The sequence below is a fragment of the Saccostrea echinata genome, unplaced genomic scaffold (genome assembly GCF_033153115.1).
Source record: "Saccostrea echinata isolate AGI-Se365-2 ecotype Australia unplaced genomic scaffold, CSIRO_AGI_Sech_v1 ptg000009l, whole genome shotgun sequence".
NCBI lineage: Eukaryota > Metazoa > Mollusca > Bivalvia > Ostreida > Ostreidae > Saccostrea > Saccostrea echinata.
The window spans coordinates 41532851-41545107 of record NW_026889758.1 but is presented as its reverse complement, the minus strand read 5'-3'; the positions used below and the strand labels follow the sequence as shown (position 1 = coordinate 41545107).

The 12257-nt window shown below is 32.8% G+C and overlaps 1 protein-coding gene across 1 annotated transcript; it reads left to right on the top strand.

Annotated features, from left to right (window-relative positions):
• Positions 1-9333: 9333 nt before the first annotated feature.
• Positions 9334-11386, top strand: LOC133182737 (uncharacterized). The gene is made up of 3 exons (XM_061317584.1): positions 9334-9512; positions 9678-10824; positions 11372-11386. Exons 1-3 carry the CDS (start codon positions 9334-9336, stop codon positions 11384-11386), a joined length of 1341 nt encoding a protein of 446 aa, XP_061173568.1.
• The last annotated feature ends 871 nt before the right edge of the window (positions 11387-12257 follow it).

Below are 12257 nucleotides of genomic sequence, written 5' to 3'. Positions count from 1 at the left end.
GGTTGTCAAAAATAGGGTTCCTTATTATTTTTTTTTTTACTTTTTTGTGGATTTCGACCCTAGGGCAGGGGAATTCCATAATTTTTTTAAATTATTTCTTACATCACAACCTATCAAAATATCATAATTTAATGGAGGGGCAGGCCTGCCCCGAGTGACTTCTAGAAAAAATCCATGCAAAAATTGGTGCTTTATCGGACAAATTGCTGTTTTGTTCAACTTCAGAGGTTAATTTTAAAGTTGCAAATAATAAATTTTAAGTTGATTTTTTCCGGGAAATTGTTCTCTCCTATAGGTCAATTCTTTTAAATTTCTGAATTTATCCTTTAGACAAAGAGGAAAAAAGGAAATAATAATGAACCCCACAGGCCCTTTTTGTTGGTTTTGTATCGATTTGTGCATAAACATTTTTTTTAACATTTATTTTTCAAATGTTGTACTGACGTTGAGTGATGCTGAATAATTCTAGTATGTCATCCGATTATGGTTGGCGAGATTCTAGAATTTAGTTTAGGATGAAACAGGAACGTTATGCGTTCAATAGATGCAAAAGGTCAATAAAAACTTTTAAAAAATAATGATAATAATGATAATAAACACACACACACACACACACACACACACACCCTCACACACACACACGAAAATTATATAAATAGAAATCTTATATTTTTAAATTCCTCACAGTATTATAAACCTTAACAAACGTTTCAAGTCTCATGTTGAGGATATGGAAAAGACACTGATGAGTGACATTCCCAAAAGAAATTGTATCTTCTCGCAAGGATTTTATTGACATTTTGAAATAATAATAAGTCAAGGGGACTTAGATATACCAAATACAGCGTTCGGCTAGGATCTTTTAACGTTTCATTTTTTTTTCCAAATATCCTTTACATCTCTATGCTTGTTTGCAGCAGTGTTGTCATATACAAGAACAAAAATCTAGGAAAATGGTTTCTGGACGTTACTTACATTTAACCTGCTTTTTCCTAAATACATGTTTTAAACATGAACGTTACCAGTGATGGTCCTTCTTTTGGGTGTTTATATCTATGTTACTGAAGTCATTTGAGTCAAAGAAAATACTGTATAACACCGCCCAAATATTTCCTCTCCGACTCAACGGAATTAATTCCTAAATATATTAATTTTTTTTTCAATGGAAAAGACAAACATTACATTGTTTAATTTTGCTGTTGACGTCTTTATATAGTGAAAAATTCTCGAATGGGACGTAAAACAACATACAATCAATCAATTTTGCTGTTATGGCGCCAGTTAAAATAACAATAAAAATCAAAGTACTGTAAGTACTGATAGACGGTGGCATGAATGTTTTTGGTTTGTTTAACGTCCCTCTCGAGAATTTTTCACTCATTTTGAGACATCATTATTGCCGTTGGTGGACTGCGAATTTAGGTCTACATGTATATTCAGCACTCCAGGCCATTGAGTAGTGAGGGATCTTTTTCTGACCAGCACTTACTGCGACACGGCACCTCGGTTTAACTGTCTCCACGTCCCGCAGTGGGATTCGAACCCGATACGTAAGGATTGACTCCTCTAGAGCAAATGCTAACCACTGCGCCACACGGCGACTGGCATTGAATGAGATAAAATATTATAAGAATCTGTAAAATGATATGAGGGAAATTATGAAAGTTTATTGCAATTTTTCACGATACATGTTTTTTAATAAGCAAATTTAATAAGTAAATTTATATTTCCGTAGTATAATGAGGACATGTATTAATTGGAGTTGTAAATGTATTGCATGAAATTTTCTACATCAGGGCCCAAGACCATAAACTGAGAACAGACTTAAGTCAAAATTTCAAATCAATATAACTTTCGAAATAATTTTGATACGGAAACAAAATTTTCATCACACGTTAAAACTGGAATATTATACAAACCTGCAAATTTTTAAGCACACATGTTAAATAAAACTCAGGATATTCAAAATCAAAATTTTGACTGAAGTCCGTTCTCAGTTTTTGGTCTTGGGGCCAGGTTTATTATAAAATAAGAATTGAATTAAAAAAAACTATCCTGAAATGCCAGAAACGAAACTTCGATCATTTCAGGGTTTTTTCCCCCTATATGTACTATTGTGGTGTACAGTCATAACTACAAATTTAAAAATAAAAACATATTTTAGGATGATGGACAGATTGAAATTATATATTCAAATAATGGATTTTGGGAAGTTTTAGTATTTTTCCCCATAAATTAATGCTTAAAAGGTGTCAAAACCAGTTTACCCTAAATGTTAAATCATAACGGAATCAAGGTCCCTAATATACTCATGTAGTGACCGAACATTTTTATTCTAAGATGCATGTTTTACAAAAATGTTTAAGGAAATCGTGGTGTTTTGAAGTTAGAAATTTTGACTTTATAATTTCAAATCTTTACTCAGTAATCAATAATCAAATTTTGCACACCCCCCCCCCCCCCCGAAAAAAAAAGAAAATATGAAAAATTTTTCGAAACTTATTGGAAAAGTTTTTGAAATTTTGAGTAGAATTGAACCCACAATATTTTTTAATAAAAACTTACTTTTCATAAAGTATATGGTAAAAATGGGAAATGGTGAATCACTTTCGGCCGTGAACTGTAGATTGTGCGACATAAATCATAAGCTGAAAGATAATGAAATAGACTTTATCCTTGGATTCCCATCTTTGCCAAATTCCCTGGCTGTAATTAACTTATTTCTAAAAGCTTGAAAGACTTCAGGAATTGTACAGAAGTCTTACTCCTTTGTTTGATATATACTGTTCGAAAAGAAAAAAAAAGAAGAACAGAAAAACAAAATATTTGTTAGCCTCTATTTCTCCATCGTCTCAAGCCACGGTTCGGGAGTCCGCATATAGCTCTCTTCAGAATGGGAGAAGATCGTATATTTTGGCCGTGGTTTATGACGATGCTATTTCTCATACGTAATCTTAATATGCACTGACCCTGATTATTGCTGCTAGTCATTGCGCAATACGAAATTTAATTTGTGAACACACGCAGGAGAAGACTGACCTAAATTAAGCCCACTGAATTTACAAGAAAATCCTAATATTTCATGCACGTGCATTTTAGTACCTTTTTTCTTACACTTTTTAAAGGGTAAATTTTATTCGAGGCACGATAGAATTTTCAAATCCAAATGAAATATATTGTTAACTTTTGTCCGTCACAGTCTTTTTAATTATAACTTTGATAAATTAGCATTCGTTCAGTAGTTTTTGTGTCCGAGATAATTAGGCAATGGCTTATTATTATTATTATTATTATTTTTAGATAGAATCGTAATAAACTTTGCAAATTTTATGGCATCGTATCTGCCTCCAACAACTATGACTTCTGTAGTTTGCATACGAATGTACAAGTCAGTCTGTGTACGAATTAGTTGTAGGTCGGCGTAATTTAATGAATATTCATGAAGCGAGATATATCGATAACGGCAAATATCAGGAATTAAACTTTGTGCCCATCAACAAAATGTCATTGAAATAAATTGAGAGTATTTGTTAACTATGTGCATTTTATTTTCGAACATTGAATCAACGCTATTTTGACTCTGCAAAAGTCGCCGCTAGGGTCCCCGTTATTTTACATTGTTGTTATTTATAGCCCAAAAGCCTAAAAAGAGTTCAATCTGTGTATAAGTAATCTTTAATTACAAGAGACACAATAATACTTCATCAAATAAATGCAGTTTTTTTTGTTCAAAGAAGGTTTCTATTTTACTCCATGAAATCAATATCTGAATTTCTGTTGCCAGGGCGGTACCTTTCAATACAGATGCATTTTAATTTCCAATAAAAAAGAAGGGCATGGTTTCGCCTTTTTAAAGAAATTGTAGTGACGTATTCTGTCGAATCGTTTGCATTCTTCCTTGTACATTGGTTCTCAAAATAATTGTTTGGCTATAAAACATACACAGAAATAAAGGTGCTTTTGATATATCAATTATAACTTACCTCAAAAAGTATATTGACTGATGAAAAAATTATTAGCAAATTTTAAAAGTCCTTTGAATCAATTCTATTTATAAATACCTAGTAAGCATAATCGATTTAATTTCTTACCGAATCAAGTGCTGTATGACTATGAATATGAATTGAGAAAAAAAAGAGAAGTCAGGAAAATGTCATTAAGATAACGGGAAGAGGGCGCATTATGTTTTTTGGAACATTTGCCCAGTCGGATTGTACATATTTATTCCACCATAGATATGTTCAAATCACACAATCGTCGTTCAAATTAATCACTTTTGTTGAAAAAGTCCTTTGAAAAATTCACATTTACCACATGCAAAGTATACTTATAGCATTAGCCAGCGATAAACTAGACACACTTTATTGAAAATAAACATGAAAAGGATTGAATTTAGTTATGTTAAAAACAATCGAATAAAGTATATAACAACTTTTTGCTTAATCATTCAGCAGACTCTGCTTTCAAGACTATAACAATTAAAACTTTTATATTTTTTCTGATTTTAGTCTTCAAGAAGCAAAAACGATTTTAAGACATTTACCACTTTGAACCTCCAATATAAAGGTAAACTTTGCTATAATGCTTAATTGTGTTTGAGTTCATTTGTATATCGATAAATTTTTCACGCCATTTAAAGGGTTTGCTCAATTTTCTTCATTGCTTGACTATGAATTTCTGCGCTTGCGTTGATATTTCGTAGCATGTAAATGGAAATGTTTGAACGAAATTGGCAGTGCTAAGAACTGCATCTGAGCTATTAGTAGACAAATGGAAGATCGAAATAATACACGCTTTACTGACATGGCTTTATACAGATTATTCCAGTGGATTTATAACAAGAATAGATATGGGTTACCCCATATCCAAGATATTCGACTTTTAATTTATTCGAATTTTCATTGTGCTCAGATGATTTCTAATTTAAAAAAAAAAACTATTTACTGATAAAACGTCAGAGATACTCAAGCTGTAGAAAGTCAACTATACAATGGCCATAAATAACCTAAAATGACATAATATTTAGGCTACTGAGTTTCAACATCTTTTGTTGAATAAAATATGCATGTACTAAGGAAACTGCATGTACATACATGTATATAATATAACGATACATGCGATTTGTGACTTTTATTATCACAACGTTGCAGATGCTTATAGAAATAGTTTTAATTTCACATAGAATATAGACTAAATATAATTAACCATATAATTTTAAAGATGTATTTAACAGCTCACTCATTTTCAGGAATATTTAATCCAAATAGCATGTTACAGGCAACGTTTTCAAAGTGAAGGGGGGGGGCTCCGAAAAAATCCCGCGTACTATGGGCCTGTGCTACATGTGTACCATCTAACTTTCCAATGATAGAATCTTCTGTAAAAATTCGAAACAAGTCCAAGCAAAGATCAAAGATAGCCCAATTTTTTATATAGCAAAACTATAGATCTATCAAGGATAGATTTTAATTTATTTTTTAATTTTGTGCTATTAAAGTACTATCACTCAAAGTATAGGCAGATGTTAAAGATGGGTCAACAAGAGTAATCAATGAACTTGTTTAGAGATACATTGACGGCCATTGTTAAACGCAAAGGAAAGCGCGAGATCGGTTGCGGCGGTGGAGCATCACTCCTTCGTCAAAGAATAAAATCCGACATTTAACACTTTATATAGATTTTGAATATAGAGACGTTTTGAAGATAGACTTCATTTTTGTTTCTAGAAATGTTTTTATTTACAAAAATAGTATATTTTCGTGTTTTTAAACTGAATAGACCAATGACCTAGCATCGTTTTAGGTAACTCAGCCCCTCTAGCCCAGTCTAGGGCTTGAGTAAAAAACCTGCACTTGTTATGAAACTGATGGATAGTTCTTCTTCATGTCCGTAGCAAATACTGATACCCAGTCTACATGATCTAAGCGTCACTAGCGAACGGTGCACATACCTGTGCTTGCAAGACCAAATAGACTAGGTTTACACACGTGCGAAGATCCTTTCAGACGAGCTCGGCAAATCACGGCAAATCACGTTGCTTTGCCGAGAAGTTACGATTGCAGGTGTTTAACCACATAATAACCATTCCGTTATTTAAAAAAAGAGAAAATACACACACACAGTTAATGATTAATATTCTCACTCAAAAGAAAATATACGGCAATTAACGAACAATAATCATGACAGTTATATAATTGGTGAAAAAATTTATCACTATCAATCGAAGGATGACCTATATATTTTCGTGAAAAAGACTGAGGAGGCAGCGAGCGTAGGAATATGAAAACTTTTTATTTCCTTTTCTGGGGAAAAGTGATTTTCTTAAAATCTTTTTACGTTAATTTTGTTTTCTTTAACGTATTGAATACACATCATTATTCTTAACATTTGTTGTAATGTTGTATCTACTGATCATGAATGGAACTATTTTCTTCGGAGCAATTGTGTGAAGAGTACCTGACTTTAGTAATATATCTTGAATAGATAATATGCACTGATCGAATATATTAAAAAGGCAAGAGAAAGTAAGTTTATGATAAAGATTTTGAATAATAACCATTAAAAAGAGTAACTTAATATCCTGAGTTTTTGGTCGTTAACCAAAGAAAGAAAAAATAAATTTATAAAAAAAAACTCAATAGTGCACTTACCTTCCTTTATTATCAGTTTATTGATTTCATGACTTACAAAATAAGGAGTAGAAAATTGAGAGTTATTGTAGTTATTGGATTAACATAAGAGAAAAAGTGAAAACGTGTTTCAATGCTGGGTATTCTATATTATGGTGACATATTTCTGCCCCTGTGGCCCTATATATTGTTGTTTTGTATATATTGTCATCGGGACAACATGTACCTACCCTCACTGCACATACTGTCGTCCAGCGGTACCTATTTTCGCCGAGTGAAAAGTTATAAATGTACATATTGTGGCTGGTTACTTTGCCTACCCTCACTGCACATATTGTCGTCAGACAGAAATTAATTTAAAGATTACTTGAAGTTTTTTTCTGTAGTTTTGTGAATGTAATCGATGTGTAAATCACACTTACGTGTCTCGTATACTATTTCATGCAGTGCCATTGTGACGGTAAATATCGTCGTCCTGACTGTATTGTTGCCTGCGGCAATGTGTACCTACGCTCACTGCACATATTGTCGTTCAACGGAACATGTCGCTTTACAATACATAACATAATTCCCTATAATTAGGACTAATCATTGCTTCTGTTCTTGAGAAGAAGTTTTTAAAGAATTTTCCTACATATTCCTCATAGTAGCCCACCCTAGCCCAGGGGTCATGATTTGAAGAAACTTGAATCTACACTACCTTAGGATGCTTTAATATAAACATAACTAATCACAGGCTTGATTTTCTTTAGAAGATTTTTTATAGATTTTCTGCATATATTCCTATGTAAAACTTTGATCGCCCATTAAGGCCCCATCCTAAACGGGGGTCATGATTTGAACTAACTTGAAAGTACACTATGTAATGAAGCTTTCACATAAGTATCAACTCTTCTAGCCCTAAAGTTCTTGAGAAGAAGATTTGAAAGATTTTTTTCCCCATATGTAAAACTGTGATCACTTATTGTAGCCCCACCCTTCCCCCGTGGGTCATGGTCTAAACAAAATTGAATGTACACATTATAATGATGCTTTCACATAAGTTTCAACTTTCTGGCGCAGTTTTTTTTAAAGATGTCAAAAATGTTCACCAATTCTTAATTATCTTCCCTTGATAGAGGGCATGGTCCTTCATTTGAAGAAACTTTAATCCCCTTTTTTCACGAATGCTTTAAGGTAAGTATGGTTGAAAATGGCCCAGTAGTTCTTGAGAAGAATCTGAAAATGTGAAGGTTTACAGACGGACGATCAAACGGACGACAGACAAGATGTGATCAGAAAAGCTCACTTGAGTTTTCAACTCAGGTGAGCAAAAAATGTCAACCCCGACCCCAATTATATCGGCACATGTATAAGAATAACGCAAAAATATTTTCCAGATAATCGTTAATACTGAACAAAAAAAAAAATAACATTCAATCTCCAAGTATATATATCAAGAAAAAAAGAAAAGGTTGGTTTATCAGCTATATCAGGAATTACGGTATCTTGCCATATCATAGTGGTGTACACCAATCCTTAACACAATTTTCTGACCAAAACCTTTTCTCCCTAAAGTATTACGAGTAATGCTATATAAATTAATACAAATTGTTTACTTATTTATTTGCCAGACATTTTGTTTATCCTTTTGTCTGTCTTTCTGTCTGTCTGTCTCTCCCTGTGTGTATCAATCTCTCTCTCTCTCTCCTCACAACCATATTCAATATTCTTCAACACAATATATTGGCGACAAAATGTGTAAATGTTCACTGTACATAAAGTCATCGACGAAAATATGTGCCGATGCATGACTGAACATTTTGTCGTCCATTATACAGGAGGGAAAAAAGGGCACGTCTCGGCACATATTGTCGCCGGCGACTATATGTACCGATAGACGACAATATGTGCAGTGAGGGTAGGTATTATCATGGTCGCCGACGACATTCTGCACAGAACATGTACCGTAACAGCCCCCTTCATGCAAAAAAAGAAGAAAAGTATGTAAACATGCAAGATAACTATGTCTACATGCAAGATAATTATATCTACATGCAAGATAATTATGTCTACATGCAAGATAATTTATGTCGACATCCAAATTATTTATGTTGACATGCGAGTTAATCAAGTTGACATGCAACATACTAATGTTGACAAGCGAGTTATATGTTAACATGCAAGATATTTATGTCAACATGCAAGATAATTATGTTTATATGCAACTTATTAATTTCAACATGCAAGATAGTAAGTCGCATTTCAACATAAATATCTGGCATGTTGACATAATTAACTCGCATCTCAACATATTGTCTCGGATGTTGACCTAAATAAGTCGCAGGTCTATATTTTTATCTCGCATATTGACATAAATAAGTCACATGTCTGTATAATTATCTCGCATATTGGCATAAATAAGTTGCATTTCTATATTTAATTATCTTGCATGCTGACTTAATTCGCATGTTAACGTAATTTTGTTGCATCATGGATGTATAATGTCAGATACTGGCGTAAGTATGTAAATTTACCTATATTTAAATCAGAGTCTCTAATATGATTGGTAACTTGCATGTCGACATAATTATCTTGCATGTTGACATACTTTTCTTGCATGTTGATATTATTTATCTTGCATATAGGGGCAGAAATATGCCAGCGTAATATCTCTAAACTTTTTACAGGTCCACAAAATTTCCCGGAAAATCCTATTCGGGAAATGTGGGAATGTATAGATCTTGCAGTGGGTACACCAGATGATATTCAAATACGACGAGTCATCTACGATCTATACCCCAAGATGAAATGTGTTTCGCCACTACATCATGAATATATTACTGGAGGTCGATGCGAAGGTTTTCTGTTTTATTGGAATGACCTTGATGTAATGATTTCAGAGTTAACAATGAATGTTGTTCTTGACGTGAAAGATGTTGTTAACCAACTGTGTAAATATATTGCTATTGATAACGGCTGTCGACCAGGCTTTAACAAGCTATTACCGTATCATTAAGTTAATTTACGTGCTACAAACTTGAATGTTGATACATTTTGTCTTTCTAGAATCAAAATTTTACAAGATAGATTAAATTACTGTATCAATAAAAATTTCGATAGCAGAAGTCATGGACCATGTATTAGTACAAATTTTCCACAAGGACACGATATGTGTTATGGTTTACCTATCAGTCCTATTTCTTCAAATCGGATTTTGAGGAACTTCAAGACGAACTTCTGGAACAATGTAAAAGAGGAAATCCTGAAGCAAAACAAAATTACTGTCGTGCATTTTGTCCCTAAAGGTCCTATGAAAGATGATAAAGGTATTCATTGGCTGAAATCCTTTTCAATTCTCGAAAAGCATATCGTCCGATCATTAAATCACGTTCAGTTTTGTTGTTATGGTCTTCTGAAAATTGTTATTCATCACGAGATTAAGTTGTGCATAGAAACATATGACACACTGTGTTCATACCATTTGAAGACAGTTCTGTTTCATGTATTAGAAGATATCCATGCCGATTTTTGGATTCCTAGTAATATATTCCGGTGCTTTATGATATGCATATCACGACTTTTGTTATACGTAAAAAAAGGCGCGTGTCCAAATTATTTCATACCAGACAGTAATCTCTTTTTGAAATCTGGATTTATGGAAAAAAGGCACCGAATTGAGGAGAGGCTTCTCAAAGTTCTAAAATATAAACCCCTTGATCTGGTATGTATGATAAAACCGTTGTCCATGGGAAATATTTTAAGTTTGGTACCAAATGCTTCGCGAAAATTTAAAAAGCTAATGACATTATCTCGCGTATTAATTACTGTAAAAGGACATCAGACAACATATCATGAATGCATGTTATCCATTTTGAATATCATCAATGCTTTACAAAATGAGAAAAGTGATATAAAAAAAGCAATCCTAATTTATCTTTTTTTAATCGTTATGAGAAGAGCCGGAGTCATTTTGTATGAAAAATTTGTACTTACTAGAATATACGAATACCTTTTGTCATCGGAGGCGGCTTTCTCTTTAGCAAGATATTCCAACGCATCCGGAGCGCTCTATTTAGCTACTTTATATTACTGTCAAAGGAAATGTAGACATGCAATAAAGGTTATATCTGGTGTTCTCGCGAAAATACCCGACAGTATTCTGTTTTGTATCTCATACAGCAATGCTCTGTTAAAAGATTTAGCCAAGAGTTCAGTTAGCTTTTCTGATTTATTAAAAAATTACTATTCACATTCAGTGGATCTCTATAGAAATAGTTGCTTCCTTCCAAGTCTTCTTGAAAATGAGGTCAATGGATGCATCATAGCTGAATTTGTAATGTATGATAAATCATACGCTTATTTCCTAAAGTTCCTTTGTTATCTAGAGTTCGAAAATAAAATGAAATGCATGACAACTCTTTCAAAATTGTATAAATCTTATGCTGACGCCCGCTTTCGCCTACTTAGTCCTCAAATTCAGAAGAATTCTAGAATACTAGGAGAAAAAGCAGATAGTAAAATGAAGCTATTGATTTGATCATATAATATTTTAGAACTATCCATTGGAAGGTGGAAAATTGTACTTTATTTTATTTTTCGATTTTGATGTGCATAAATGAAGAATAAAACTGGATATATAATTTAAAGGTTTGTATAAGTAGAATACAAATGAAATGGATATGGACCTTGTTGACCTATTACATGTATTTATTAATTCATTCATGGTGTTTTTTGTAATGATAATTGGCTTATTATTGTAGTTGACAGTAACTTAATAAAGCTATTGTTTACTATGTACTATTTTCTGTGACTAAACTTACATGTAATAAGTGTCTAAAATAAATAGTAAGTTCATTTTTATTTTTTTTTTTTTATATTTTCATACAGTTATTCAAGATTATTATCTAATATTAGCAAAGAATTGTCACAAGCCACATGATTTTTGTTTCCATTCTAGCCGTCGCTGTCTCTCGGTATTGAAATATCGAATATTTATGAATTGTCGCCAGATTTAACTTGGCTTATGAGTATATTCATTTTATTGTTTTCTTTGTGGCACCCATATTGAAAAATAGTTTGCGAAATTATTGTATACTATGATCTCAAATAAGAGAGTCGAGTAAAATTTATTTATATATACATGTACATGTAGCATAACATCAAAGACAGGGTTTTGTATTTAAAAAAAATGAAAAGGGTGACTCGTTAGAATGAAAAAAATGAACAAAAGTTAATGATTTCAAATTAAAACGCAAAACGCAAGTTGCCATTGCATCAAAACATAGGATAGGCCGTTCGTTTTCAAAAGTAGAAGGTTTCTTACGGAATACATTATATAAATATTGCATGTAGTTGAGTGTAACGTTGAAAATTTTCACCCCAAGAAAACCATTGCCAACCTAGGCGCAGCCGAGGTTGACTATGGTTTTCGAGGGTGAAAATTTTCAATGCTACACTCAACTACATGCAATATTTATTATACTGTACTAAATGTTTTATACAAATACATATACCAGTGAACCTAGCGCGTATAAATTCTGCGCAGTCACTATTTTTTGGAATATAATATCACCTGTCGTCAAGCAATGCTGACTGTTGCTACCTTGGAGAGCGTGGCTTCATCATTCAGCGGGAAATAGTGTTTTT

Excerpts from the sequence above, each read along its gene's own strand:
- LOC133182737 (XM_061317584.1), top strand. The coding sequence starts at position 9,334 with ATGTGGGAATGTATAGATCTTGCAGTGGGTACACCAGATGATATTCAA. Across the intron at positions 9,513-9,677 it reads CTTGATGTAATGATTTCAGA|AATCAAAATTTTACAAGATA; the intron begins GTTAACAATGAA and ends TTGTCTTTCTAG.